General features: G+C 35.8%; 1 protein-coding gene across 1 annotated transcript in view; it reads right to left on the bottom strand.

Moving 5' to 3' along the window:
• Window positions 1-15042, bottom strand: part of PKHD1L1 (PKHD1 like 1) — a 146034-nt gene that overhangs the window by 112878 nt on the left and 18114 nt on the right. Inside the window, exons 9-14 of the mRNA XM_055314410.1 lie at window positions 14743-14785; window positions 10802-10872; window positions 9096-9206; window positions 5478-5567; window positions 3395-3663; window positions 1789-1880 (exon numbers count right to left, since the gene is read on the bottom strand). Of these exons, the coding sequence (XP_055170385.1) occupies window positions 1789-1880; window positions 3395-3663; window positions 5478-5567; window positions 9096-9206; window positions 10802-10872; window positions 14743-14785 (676 nt within the window). The remainder of the gene's footprint in view (window positions 1-1788; window positions 1881-3394; window positions 3664-5477; window positions 5568-9095; window positions 9207-10801; window positions 10873-14742; window positions 14786-15042) is intronic.

Here is a 15042-nt window from a genome sequence, read left to right as displayed (position 1 = left end):
TGAAATATGTATGAATGCTTAATAGCAGTAAGGATTAACTAGGTACTCTACTTACCATGAATTGGCAGTGACTCTGGTTAAAAAAGTAAATGTTTAAGTACATAAAGAAGTGACAGTCAGAGGAGGAGAAAAAGAATGGAATGCTTTCCCCATGTCATTATTACCAAGATGTCAGTGAGAACACTGAGTATGATTGCTCTCAAGTACCTTTGATCCCAACCCTCTCTGTCTAGCCCCATTTGGTCTTCATGGTGCTGTTTGTAGGCATAATCTCATCAATGTCTGGAAGGGTGGTGTTGTAGAATGAAAAAAAAAAACACCTCCTACCATCTAGAAGTGAAGTGTATTTCTTCACCCCTTGATTCTAGATTTGGCCATTTACTTTGGCCAATAGAATATTAGCAAATGTGACAAAAGCAGTCTTAAAAAGTATATGTGCAATAACAATTTCTCTCTTTACCACTAGAAACCCACCTACCAATGTGACAAACCTAGGCTCCCCACTGAGAGGTGAGACCATGTGGAGTGGGACATCCCAAATATCTAAATTCCAACCATGCAAATGGTGGTTCTCAACATATGAGCAAGGCCGTTCTAGGCTATCAATCACCAACTAAAGTAACCAGAACCGGGATCCCTGGGTGGCGCAGTGGTTTAGCGCCTGCCTTTGGCCCAGGGCGCTATCCTGGAGACCCAGGATCGAATCCCACGTCGGGCTCCCGGTGCATGGAGCCTGCTTCTCCCTCTGCCTGTGTCTCTGCCTCTCTCCCTCTCACTGTGTGCCTATCATAAATAAATAAAAATTGAAAAAAAAAAAAAGTAACCAGAACCAAAAGAACTGCCCAGCCATCGCAAAAGTGGGTTGCTTTAAGTTACTAAATTTTGGGGAGTAGTTTCTTATGCAGCAAAATCTAACAGATACAAATGATAAATGGGAGATGATCCCACTGAATCTACTGATCTTCATGAAACTTAGCTACTTTGAATACACCATGTCTTTTACCTCCCTGCTTTCTAAGAATCCTTAATGGCTTTTTGAATGGGATTATCTGCTATTTGAATGACACTCTCGTCTTCTCCCTGGAACTGACCTTGCAGCACTAAGTGATGTACTCCTTAAGGGCAGGGAGTATATTTTAATATTTTTTGTATTAAATTTCCTGGCCCAGGGTCTAAAGTAAATCAATGAATATCAAACATACATTAGCTGTGGTACCAAAGCATATGGTTTTGTGATTTCTCTCTAGAAATATTCAAGAGCACAGGTGCTTGAGCAGGGAAATTAGATGGCTGGATTGATGGAAAGGTTAGTAAGAAACTAAGAACAGGATTAGGTAAATTTCACAAAATTATCATTTCTGCAACAAGGATAATTTAGATATCAAATTCCCCAGGTTGGCTGAATGCCAGTATTCCTGAAACTATAGAAACCATATTTACCAAAAATATAAAAAAAAATGACAAATTATAAATTAAGCCAAAAACTAATATCACTTCCACCCATAAAACAAACTAAAAATATTTTTAGATATAAACTTACAGGGTTTTTTGTTTTTGCTTTAAGATTTTATTTATTTATTCATGAGAGACACAGAGAGAGAGGCAGAGACACAGACAGAGGGAGAAGCAGGCTCCATGAAGGAAACCTGATGTGGGACTCGATCTAGGAACTCCAAGATCATGCCCTGAGCCGAAGGCAGATGCTCAACCACTGAGCGGCCCAGGTGTCCCTAAACTTACAGTTTTTAAATACCACACAACAGTTTAATGAAAAATTTAAAAGCTTACTCTTTTCCTTTCTGAAGATGAATGTCATCTGATCTTTGTGTTGGACTGGAAAAATAACTGTTGGCATTGGAAGAATGATATGCAATCCTCACCTTATCCCAAAAAGAAAGACAAAGAGAGAGTAAGAGAGGGAGAGGAGAACTTATTAATAGATCTTTTTTTATTTATAATTTATCATTTATTATTTCTGTCAATCCTAGAACTTTTATGAATAGAAAAACAGGAAACTACCATATTTTTCTTCTAAGATCAGTTTTACATGGTGAAATAAAGTTTTTAAAAATTATCAAAGCTGACTTCATACCTTACACCCTCAACTAACATCAGCACCACTATACCACAAACATACATAAACTGTAGCTTTTCCACAATTAGAACTGCAATGGAAAATAGAAAGATACATACCAGGAGCAATGTTGCTATTGTTAAATAAAGTATACTTTTCCTCTGTGGAGAGCTTTTAGAGATTTAATCCAAATGATATTACTAAAAGTAGGTGTGAAAAATGCTAAATATCACTAAATGGGTCTGTGTTCTAGAATGAGAAAAGTCGGTACTTCCTGTCAGGAATGACTATCCCAACTTGGAGGAAACATGCTGAAAAGCTAGTAAAATTAGAATCCATATACTACAGGCAGCAATTTAAACTTGTTCCTCCAGTTTGGGGGACAATCATGCCATATACACTGGTTCATAGAATATTCTTTTTATTTGATTTATTAATTTCACATTTGTGAAAATCTTCTAAAGAAATAATTAAAATGCAGAATAACTTAATGAACACATAACTTAATGAACACCCAATAATGTTTATTTTATTTGTGGTCATAAAAAGTCAGGTAAGCTAAAAATGTATCTGTAGGCACAACGTGATCCAGATTTAGTAAACCCAGACAATAGAACACTATTCAGTCATAAAAAATTGTATTGTGAAAATTATTTAATAAAATGTGGAAATTCTAATATGTGACAAAAATGACTATGAAATTGAATGTATAATCTTATTTATATAATAAACAGACACAAAAAGAAATGACAGACTTCAATCTCATAACCACATAATAGTGAAATAGATCTAGTAGAATAGTGAGCTATTTTTACTCGTTCCCAAGTTTCCAATGTATAGTTATAACTCTTCCATAATTAAAATAATATTTGTTTTTTTAAGATTTTATTTATTTATTCATGAGAGACACAGAGAGAGAGGCAGAGACATAAGCAGAGGGAGAGGCTGGCTCCCCCTGCGAGGAGCCTGATGTGAGACTTGATCCCAGGACCCTGGGATCACAACCTGAGCCAAAGGCAGACGCTCAACCACTGAACCACTCAGGCGTCCCTAAAATAATCTGTAAAGGAAATATATATTTTTCCCTCCTAGAGAAAATTTAAGTACAGGAAAGCATTTTTTTTTAAGCCATGAGTTTTCTATGGTGACTTTATAGTTCACATTAGATGTGTTAAAATAGCCAAAAACCCAACCATGTGAAAATATAGTTCATAATTTTTCTTAGTATATGCATCAGCTTGGGTTTAGAATAAATGAGACACATATAAGAGTTGTCATATTGTTTTTATAATATTAAATAGTATTCTGTGGTTTCCTTACCTTATCTTTTGGATGTCCAGTTTGGCTGAAATAAATAGCATATCGGTCATCGCCTTTGATGTAGAATCTATAGACATCAGAGTCTGGAGCCACCAAAAATCCACTAAAGCGTGCAGCAAATGTGTCTTGCTCCATGGGCCAAATATAGGAAGCTGAATCTACCCAAATGGCACCCATGTACCCTGGTGTTTCTTCACTGTATTCAAGTATTTCTTCAAGATGCACTGGCCGACTATTATTCCATATCTCAAGCTTTAGGCCTCTCCCACCTGAAATATAACAAAATAGAAGAATACTCTCATCAGAATTTTCTTGTGGTGTCTCAATGGCCCTCTACTTGGGTGGTGGTTATAGATATTCTATTGCTATTCACATTTTTAGAGTATGCATGTAAACAAAACAATTACACATACCCATACATGTACCTGTACCCACAGGATAGAGTACTTTTAAGATAGTCTACAATTTATTTATTATTATTTCATATATTTGCACCTCAGATTCTACATATGTAAAATGGGAGTAATATCACTATTTGCCTGGTTGCTATGGGGATTAGAGGTTACTAAGTACTTTACTTAAGATAATAATAATATGATAACTATTATCTGTGACATGATTGATGTTACTTTACATAGTTAAATCTCAAAACTTCATGATTCAGACAATTTTATTTCAAAGCCTTTGCCTGATTACTCTCTCTAACAAAAGTTACTCAATTAGTGGTCTGCAACTAATCAAAGAATGGACAGTGTTGACTCTAAGATTTTTGTATTTGTTCTTCATCTTTCTAACATCAATTCTGTCCTATGATTTCATCTCCTTCTTGGACAGAATCAGAGGGAATATTCTCATTAAAGTGAACCTACACTTGCCAGTGTAAAATCTTAATTGTTTTTTCTTAATCATAAGGGAGCCATCTCACTTTTTTTTTCTTCCTTAAATACATCAATCAGACAGACTCGTGCCTTCTTCCAGCAGCCTTAATCCGGTCTGGAGTGGCTGGATGTAGAAAAAGATGGCTCCTCCTCTTCAGTTGAGTTTGCTTGGAGAAAAACGTGAATACCCCTGGCAGCAGCAGTGTTCTCTGATAAATACAACTTTCTTTAAAGTTACCAACTAAAGAGAGATCAAAACACTCTCTTAAACTGGGCATCTTTTTCTAATGTCATTCAAAACCAGGAATTTTAAGAGGTTAATAAACATAATTTACTTGGCTTCAAATACCAACCAGTGATATAAATAAACCAATTTCACTATATGCACAGGATACATGCATACAGCATACAAAGCCATACAGCCTCTCAGTGGTATCACTTCAGGTGTCAAAGCACCTACAGTGAGTCAGGCCAAGGTCTGGAAAGAATTTTGAGTTCCATTTCTCTCATCTTCTATTATCACTCTTAAAACATTCTAAGCAAGTAAGGATCTAACCTCTGCCATTTATTTTTTAACCACAAAAAGGCCATGCAGCCTGCACCAACATTCAGTACTCTCATTTAATCTGAAATAAAGTCATCCTCAAACTCATTCAATAGGGTGTCTCAGGAATTCAGGCTGAGTTTATTTCCATGGTACAGTTTTGAGGCAGCTATTTTAATACAAATATTTCCTGATCCAGAAAGTGTAAGGAGAAAAAGTGGAAAAAAATTATTATAATTATCACTAAAAATTCTAAAAAGTTCAAATATTTTTTGTTCCTAATTGTTCTGGGTTGAATATTTGTATCTCCTCCAAAACTCAGATGTTGAGACCTAATGTCTAATGTGACGTTATTAGCAGGTGGGGCCTTTGGGAGGTGTTTAGGTCAAGAATGAGGGCTTATAAAGGAGGCCCCACAGAATTCTCTAGCCCCAAGAAGGTGCTGATCTATGAGGAAGCAGGTCCTCACTAAACATCTAGTCTGCTGGCATCATGATCTGGGACTTCCCAGGCTCCAGAATTGTAAAACATAAGTGTTTGTTGTTTATAAGCTGCCCAGTCTGTGGTATTCTGTTTCAGGAGCCCAAACAGACTAAAATACTAATGGCATATGTCTTCTTATGTAAATGTAGAATGGCCATTCTCTCTTCTGGTAACTTACCCGGATATACAGTTCTGAGAACTTCAGGTTTAGGGCGTGTCTTGCAGAATATGCTATTCTCTGTGACATTCAAAATATCACAGGTTTGACCTAGAGAGAAATAAGGTGCAGACTTATTACTACAGAGCTCCAGAATGCAAATCACAATCAGCTTATCTTGAAGTGCTTTTCTGATGAAAACCAAGTTGCATAAGCAAGAAGCAAAGTCGGGGTTTCTTCATTTCCTTTATATGTTCTGCATTAAAACTTATCACTCTGGAGCACCTGGGTAGCTCAGTTGGCTAAGTGTCTGCGTTTGGTTCAGGTCATGATCTCAGGGTCCTGGGATTGAGCCCTGTGCCTTGGGCTCCCTTCTCAGCAGGAGTCTGCTTCTCCCTCTGACTCCCCCCTGCTTGTGCTCACTCTCTCTCAAATAATTTTTTTAAAAATCTAATAAAAAATAATAAAGCTTATCACTCATTAATTGTCATACTTTCACACAGCAACATTTTCCTGCCAAAACATCACAAGTCTGAGTCATACTCTAACTATAATCACTCGGAAATCTGAGTGATTTCTGAGAAATAAAATTTAAAAATTGATAAAACTATGTCACTGTAAAAGATTTAACTTTTGAGTCCAAAGTGAAGCCTTATATCTTGTTCCCTACAGAAAAAATGCTGAATAAGTCCATAATGTTCAGAATTTGCAAATCCAGCCCTCTTAGGAAATAAATAAATCAAACAAACAGTGGTGTAGTCCAAGTTGTTCAAATGAAAACAGAGATAATAATGCATAAATGGTATTTCCAGAGGCAGACCAAAACCAAAAGGAGTCTAAACGAGAACAATTATACAAAGCACAATTAAAACTGGGTGAAGAGTCTATATTCCAGACTTCCATATGCCCCTCCCAGTCAGCGCCTTAAGTATTTACTGAATTGGGAATCACAGCCCACGAAAAACGAGGTAGAGGTTAGCAAATAGAGGAAAGTATCTTTGCCAAGTTTTGCTTGGTGGCCTGGAAAACTTACTTCAACACTACCTTTCACAATTTTGTATACTTTGTGAAAGATAATTGAGATAGAAAACAATGCATTTGAACAGTATATTAAACCAACAGCCTATTTTGTGTGGAGCAAAGGAAAGATACATAGACAATTCATTGTTTTCAAGAAATTAACTGAGGATTCCTCAACATTCCCAATATAAATAATCCAATTAACAAATGCACAAATGAATAGACATTTTTTTTCCAAAGAAGACGTACAGATGTCCAACAGGCACATGGAAAGATGTTCAACATCGCTGATCATCAAGGAAATACAAATCAAAACTACAATGAGATATCACCTAACACCAGTCAGAATGGCTAAAATCGAGAACACAAGAAACGAATAGGTCTTGGCAGGAATATACAGAAAAGGGAATACTCTTGCACTTTTGTTAGGAATGCAAACAGGTGCAGCCACTGTGGAAAACAGTATGGACGTTCCTAAAAATGTTGAAAATAGAATTACCCTATGATCCAGCAATTACACTATTAGGTATTTAACCAAACAATACAAAAATACTATTTCAAAGGGATATATGCACCCCAGTGTTTATAGCAGCATTATCAGCGGTAGCCAAATTATGGAAAGAGCCCATTCATTAACTGATGAGTGGATAAAGAAGAGATAGTATATATAAAAGCCACAAAAAAGAATGAACTCTTGCCATTTGTGATGACATGGATGGAGCTAGAGAGTATAATGCTGAGCAAAGTAAGTCAGAGAAAGACCGATACCACGTGATTCCGTTTATATGTGGAATTTAAGAAAAAAAAATAAGCAAAGGGAAAAAAATAGAGAGAGACAAACCAAGAAACAGACTCTTAATTACAGAGAACAAGCTGATGCTTACCAGAAGAGAGGTGGGGGTGGGTAGGTTAAATAGGTAATGGGGACTAAGGAGTACACATACATTCCATGTATCTACGGAAGTACTGAATCTCTATATTGTATACCTGAAGCTAATATGACACTGTACATTAACTAACTGGAGTTCAAATATAAACTTGGAAGAAGGGAAGCCCAAGTGGCTCAGCGGTTTAGCACCGTCTTCAGCCTAGGGCATGATCCTGGAGACCCAAGATGGAGTACCGCATCGGGCTCTCTGCATGGAGCCTGCTTCTCCCTCTGCCTGTGTCTCTGCCTCTCTGTCTCTCTGTGTCTCTCATGAATAAATAAATAAAATCTTTAAAAAAAACTTGGAAGAAAAAAATAAAATACATGCAATTTACTATATGCAATTATACTCCAATAAATTAGTTGGAATTTAAAATTTTTAAAAATCTTAACGAAAGTAATGAAATTTCAATAAAGAAATTACTGAGGATTGAAAATCTCAAACCTTGTCACATTGATGGCAATGAAATATCATAAAAAATTAACATATTTACATATCAACTGTATCATAATATCATAAAACAGAATCTAAATTAAAAATATTTTATGCCCCTGGTTTTGATATTTGAAATATTTATAGGGCAGCCCAGGTGGCTCAACGGTTTAGCGCCACCTTCAGCCCAGGGCCTGATCCCGGAGACCTGGGATCAAGTCCCACGTTGGGCTCCCTGCATGAAGCCTGCTTCTCCCTCTGCCTATGTCTGTGTCTCTGCCTCTCTGTGTCTTTCATGAATAGATAAGTAAAATCTTAAAAAAAAAAATAAATGAAATACTTATATTTAAAACTTCAGAAAACATATATGATATTTAAAAATCTTATTGCAGAGGCTTTAATATTTTCTACAGGTGACCAGCAAGGATTCACAGGGATAGGAAGATATTACATAAATGTTAGATGAGGTTACTTTATACTAATTTCATCTCTTAAAGTCACATTTTGGCAGGCTCATAGGCAGATTCCTTAAAAGTAGAAAGTACTTAAGGAGGGCTGTATCAGAAAAAGTATGTGCCCAGTTACATGGCCAGACATGCAGTCCTTTGCTCAAGGTGGGTAAGGTCATTATAACTGAGTAGGGAGATCCCCACACTTGTATTCATCCTCCATCTCCCTTTTGAGTTGCACAGCTCCCTACCCTGAATAAACCTATGTTATACATAAAAATGATGTATAATCAGAGAACCAAGCCCTATCACATTTGTAAAAATATAACACATTAATCAATGCTCTTTCTAAAGCCAATATCATCAGTAATTCCTGATGACCAGGTAAGTCACAATACATGAAAAGGGGATGAGAAGAGTATCCCTATACTTTAAATTTTCCCATTACTAATCCATTAAGAATTAACAACAGTTCAAGAAGAACATTTAAAAGCTTGTTAAACAAAGTGTAGATGTGTCTCTAAGTGTGGTGAGGAATTTGCGGAAGGCAGGCACATTGCTACCATACAATGCCCTTTGTTGATGACCTCAAAGCCCAAGTCCTGGTCGTGCAGTTGCAAGGAATAGCCCTCATGGAAAAGTCCCAGCAGGAAAAGTATCAAGCCCCAGAACCAAATGTCCGTGTGAAAATATTCAGCTTTAAATTTAAGACATTAATCGAAGAAAAGACTAATATTCTTCCTACAAATTATTAAATAAAAGCCAGGATTTGTTCTTACAATGTAATATATTAAAAGCCATAAAAATACCTCCAATGAGAACTCTGACAGGGAAATCTGTCTGGTCAAAGAACCGTCCACTTATTGTTAGCAAGGTGCCACCTTGAGTGCTTCCTCGTGAAGGGGAAATCATAGTAACCTCTGGAGGGAGGAGAAGTACATTAAATAAAATGTCATAAATATTACACATAATCCCAAATGCTTGATTTTTATAAATTTTCCAAATTACCTAGCTTTTTTTTATTTTTTTTTTATTTATTCATGATAGTCACACAGAGAGAGACAGAGAGGCAGAGACACAGGCAGAGGGAGAAGCAGGCTCCATGCACCGGGAGCCCGACGTGGGATTCGATCCCGGGTCTCCAGGATCGCGCCCTGGGCCAAAGGCAGGCGCCAAACCGCTGTGCCACCCAGGGATCCCCAAATTACCTAGCTTTAACACATAACACAGAATAGGTAGTGGATTACCAAATTCGTAAATTGAGTGTTTCTATTTTGTCTCTGATGCAATCCTGCAAAGAGGACAATTAACATGGCTTTCACAGTGCCCTACATCTCATGGGGACCAGGCTTTTAAGTAGTGACTGGCACTAAAGAGATATCAGTAATGGAAGATGCAGGAATTAAGGAAAAACAGGGCTGAGTATAGATGTTTGATTCCAAAAGAAAACATAGGAAGGGATGAGCACAGCCTCTTTCCCCCATACTCTTAAAGAATAAATCTGTCTTCTATTTATAGGCCAGCATCTTATATTTTTCTCATATAGTAATACATTAACTATGGTTGGAAGTCTTCTGGTTTCATATATATAAGTTTTAGATATATTAGTAAAATAGCCCAGTGCATGATATATGGTAGATTCTTATTAAAATTTATTATTGAGATGCCTAGGTGGCTCAGCGGTTGAGCACCTGTCTTTGGCTTAGGGTGTGATCCCGGGATCCAGGGATCAAGTCCCATATCAGGCCCCCTGCATGGAGCCTACTTCTCCCTCTGCCTGTGTCTCTGCCTCTCTCTCTCTCTGTGTGTCTTTCACAAATAAATAAAAATATAAAAATATAATAAAAAAATGTTCTTATTAGTTCTATCAAAGTTCTACGTATTTTTACACACAAGTTTCACACTAAATAGAAAAAGCCAGAATATATCATATTTGATTTACTTTAGGACACTTTTTTTCATGTCTGAACATCTCTGAAATCTGAATGTGCCTCTCCATCACTCCTGACCCAGAATGAAGTATAATTCTTACAGTAGGATTTGTGTTTGCTTCTGACACTCTTTGAGGAGTTTACCAACCTTAGACCTCTATAAATTAAAGTAAATAATAATCTGGTTGAGTATTCTTTTGAACCACATTGAGACCATAAATCTGAGAGATTTATGGCTTGTAGTTTAAATTGACAGTGGAGATTTTTTCTTCTCCCCGGACCAACAGCCCAAGTGGATACATGCAAGTTTCCTTTCTGTCTCTTTCAGAGTGATGTGCTGGTTTCTCAATCAACCTTATATGAAAAATGTAGTTTTCTGGGTCCTAATTTAATGTCAGAGCTTCCTATTAGACTCCCCATCTTGGGTGTTCTTCCTTTCTTAGCAGTACCTAAAATAATATAGTATGCCTTAAGTCATTATCGTCATTGATTTGATAAAATGAAGTACACAAGTCTCTCTGTCTCTTTCATTATCTCTCTCTGTCATACACACACACACACACACACACACAGAGCTCACATACCTGCATATGTTTGAAACATTGAAATTTTATTTAGAGAAGAAACAAAATACACCATTTTTTGTGGGAAACTCCTGTGTAAAAAAAAAAAAAATTCTTACTTTAAAAATGAACTTTAAAAAAAAATGAACTTTATTTTAGGAAAATGTTATTTCTTTAGTGATATAAATGTCATGATTTGCAAAGGAGCTCAACAGAACATTTTAGAAAGACAAAAATGTTCTATATCTTGATATAGTTACCAGTTACACAAATATAAAAGAATACAAATACTCAAATATTCATTGGTCAGAACTTACTGAACTGCACACTTAAATTATGTACCTTTTATTATATGCAAATCATACCTCAATAAACAATTCTTATTAAGATAAAAAGAGAGGATCATCTTTCATGAAGGCTTTTGTGTTGACCTCCCTCCTCTCTCCTCTCTTATAATCCATTCAGCATCAGAATAACTAACATTACTGAACACTTATCAAATACCATGCTAAGGTTTTTAAGCTTTTAACCTAAGATTTTTTTAAGTTTTTAAATTATTATGCCATTTTATCCTTATATCAACCCCATGAGGTAGGTACAACTCGGAGGATCTATTTATCTTACTCAAGATCATAAAGGGAGTAGGTGGCAGAAACAGATTTTGAAGCCAGGCAATTTGAGTCCTGAGTCCAGGCTCCTAGCCTGTGTCCTACACAGTTTTCTTCTGCCACTAATCTGTGTGAGAGCCCAATGAATAAAGCAGGTTAACAATAATCCACTAGAGTTAAATCACCTTTAATAAACACAGAACCTATTCATATTTTTTTGATAGACTTACACTTCCATAGCCTAGAAAGCGAGGAAGGAAAATTAAATACTGTTTCCCTAATTACCTCAATGAAATTCATAATTAGAGATGTTAAGAAATTCAAATGTTAAGTCTCAAAACCCATCCATTATATTTATAACACACTGAACTAGAATCTAAAAGGATAATACAAATCTTATGGTTGAGGGCAGCCCCGGTGGCACAGCGGTTTAGCGCCGCCTGCAGCCCGGGATGTGATCCTAGACATGGGATCGAGTCCCATGTCAGGCTGCCTGCATGGAGCCTGCTTCTCCCTCTGCCTGTGTCTCTGCCTTTCTCTCTCTCTCTCTCTCTCTCTCTCTCTCTCTCTCTGAATAAATAAATAAATAGTTAAAAAAAAATCTTCTGGTTGAGACCACAATAAACTCCTATAACTCTAACCCAAGCATTACAATGTGCATTTGTAAGACTACAGAGTCTCTGGAAATATCGGATGCTAAATTAATTACTTAAAAAGTTCATACTGGATTTATATTTGTATGTTATAAGCTTTCAGTCATTTCTCAAAGACCTGAAATGATGCCAGCTCCAACAACATTGTCTATGGTCAGATTCTACATCTGAAAAAGAACCCTGCTTCTTAAGTTGGTGGGAAAATTGCCTCCTGAAATAAAATTTGAATGTAATTTATTTGATATGACACTGAGGTGATTTTCACTAATTCATTGATAATGACTAGGCATTTCTCAATTAAGGCAGCCTCATCTGAACCTTATCAGTTTGGAACAGCTGTTGTTTGAACTTGGGGTAATAGAGGGAGAGAAGGTTAGTTATTAAAAGACATACAGAATGGGAGCCACAATAAATAGTCTTTAATTGGTTCATCTGACATTCAAGAATGCTCCCAAAATTTGTAAAATATGTTTTTTTTACTTTATAAAATGATTTAACATTTTTAAAATGCCATAAAATCATGAAACTAGGCTTTTAAGTAGTAAATGCTGTATTTTTTTAACAGTTTTCTTAAATTCCTAAGATTGTATTATATAGAAACACAGTTTTCTCAGTTTTGAGACGTAATACAAAAGAACAGCTACTGGCTTTAAAAAAAGGAATTATAACTCAAGATCACAGAATCAACTATTGTAAGCTGTATTTTTGCCTATATTATGTGCAAATTTTCTGGCTTTTAAAAATGGAAAGTTTCAAGGCATGTTAATGCAACACAATGATTTATATATGCTTATCAATCACATTCAAGCTTGATCACTCAAACCTATTTTTGGATAATTCCTTCTTTGAGAGATATATGATGGATTTGGTAATTAATACCTCTGATAGAGACTCAGAACTAAGAATTCATCTTTTTCACCTGAAGAAGAATGACAGTGAGAGCATTAAAAAAAAAGCATATATAGTTCAGGAAATCATTTAAGACTCAATAATAACTGCTTCTAACATGACTTTCTAATATTTTCAATAAAATCCCACTGCCCTATTTGTATCAAGTTATGTGTATGTAGGTTGTGTCCTTGCAGAAAATAACTGGTAAATCATGGGACTCTAAGTCATTTGCTCCATGTAAATCACAAAGGTGAATCTTAGTACCATTTATGTACCAAATACAATGGTTTGCCGTTGAATTATAATATTCTTCGTGGTTTGGGTCCAGTCTATATTGGTCTATAATAAAGTGGGCAACACAGTCATCACTTTGTTATAAACCCATTGCCTCTAGCTGTCTGGAACCAGAAGATTTTTAAATACAATGATAATAGATTTGGTCTCACTACCTCAATTGGCAGCTGCATGCATGCAAGGACCAAATATCATCCTTCTCTTGCAGTCTGTGAGCATTAACCAGGAATAATCTACTTTGATTGTAATATTGCCATTCTTCTCAATCTTTTTAATCTTTTTCAATATTTTCTAATCATCTCCCTTCAGAAACAAAAAAAATCAACAGACATATCTTATTACTGATCTACTATAGCTATATTAGTACTAGATGACTAAATAATGTGATTTATTTGGATTTCTATTAACCAGCTAATTTTTTCATGGGGAGACACTACGACATTTTGGGCAGAATAATTCATTTAAGTTTGGAGTATCATGGTCCTGACCACAAAAAGCCATTAGCATGCCCTAGTCACTGTGACAGCCAACAAATGCCCCACACACATTTGCAAATGCACAGAGAAATGGGGTAATCCTGCCAGGGTTAAAGAATCCTGTGTCAGGATGTCAAGTAGTGAGGAGATGTGGCTCTATGGCTGAAATCCTCCACCACTCTTAGCAGAGCACTAGAATAAAATGCTCAGGGCATGGAGTTGGGCTGTGTGGGTTCGTTCACACACTGGTGCTGCTGCCAACTGGCTGAATAACCATGGGCAAATTATTCAACTTCCCTGAGTCTCATTTTTCCAGTGTGCAACACAGAGGGGATGATAACACTCAATGTTATGGGTTCTTTGGGAGTATACAACCAGACAACATATGTAAAATGCTTAGCACCATGCCTGCCACTACATGTTCTTTATTATGATTATCTATAATACGAGGTTTGCAACATGTGTTGAGATTTGCATATTCTAATATTTCTATAAACACATGGTAATCTTTCTTAGTGAAATTAGGGTGTAGGATATCTGGAAGTGATTTCTAGCTTTATTAAAGGTCATGAATAAATGTTATTAACTTTGGTGCTAAGATGGACAATTGCGAGCTGTAATGACTATCTTTCATCACCCCGTATGTATTGATACTTTAAATGAACACCTTTATCAAGTAATATTAACCATGGGATTTTTATTTATCCTCACATTAGTTCAAACGAAAACTGAACTACTTAGTTATCAAAAGAATTGCAATTAAGTCAGAGAGCTATAAGACATAAAAAAAACCCTTTTAAATATCACAATCAAAGATTTATTTATTGTTTTAGGTAATGTGCTATTTCCCAACAGCTGAAAGGCTGTGTCTGAGGCACAAAATAGAGAAAGGGAGTGATAGACCCCATAAATGTTAATTTGGGGGAAGAAAGTAATTAGTTTTTTAATCTCTGGGTCCACAGCACAAAGTAAATATATACTTTTATTTTATTTACCCAGTTGAATCAATTATGAAAATTATTATTTACAAAGTGACCTACCTTCCATAATCACTATCCAAGATGAAGCTGACATTGTGATGACCTGGGATTAATTAAAATACACAATTAATTAAATTCCCAATCACAGGAGAACAATAACTATATATTATAAAGCTGATTTAAAAGCAAAGAAATTTAAAATTAAAACTATATATGTCCATTTATTAATCCTCAAAAACATGACAATGAACTATCTGAAAGAAGCATCTAGTATTTTAAAATACACATACTAAGATGTCTTAAGATTATAACTAGAAAAACTTGACAAAATATAATGAATGAAGAATGATAAAAGAACAA

The sequence above is a fragment of the Nyctereutes procyonoides genome, unplaced genomic scaffold, assembly GCF_905146905.1.
Source record: "Nyctereutes procyonoides isolate TBG_1078 unplaced genomic scaffold, NYPRO_anot_genome, whole genome shotgun sequence".
NCBI classification, from domain to species: Eukaryota; Metazoa; Chordata; class Mammalia; order Carnivora; family Canidae; genus Nyctereutes; species Nyctereutes procyonoides.
The sequence above is the reverse complement of the archived record's forward strand: the minus strand, read 5'-3'. Positions and strand labels throughout refer to the sequence as shown.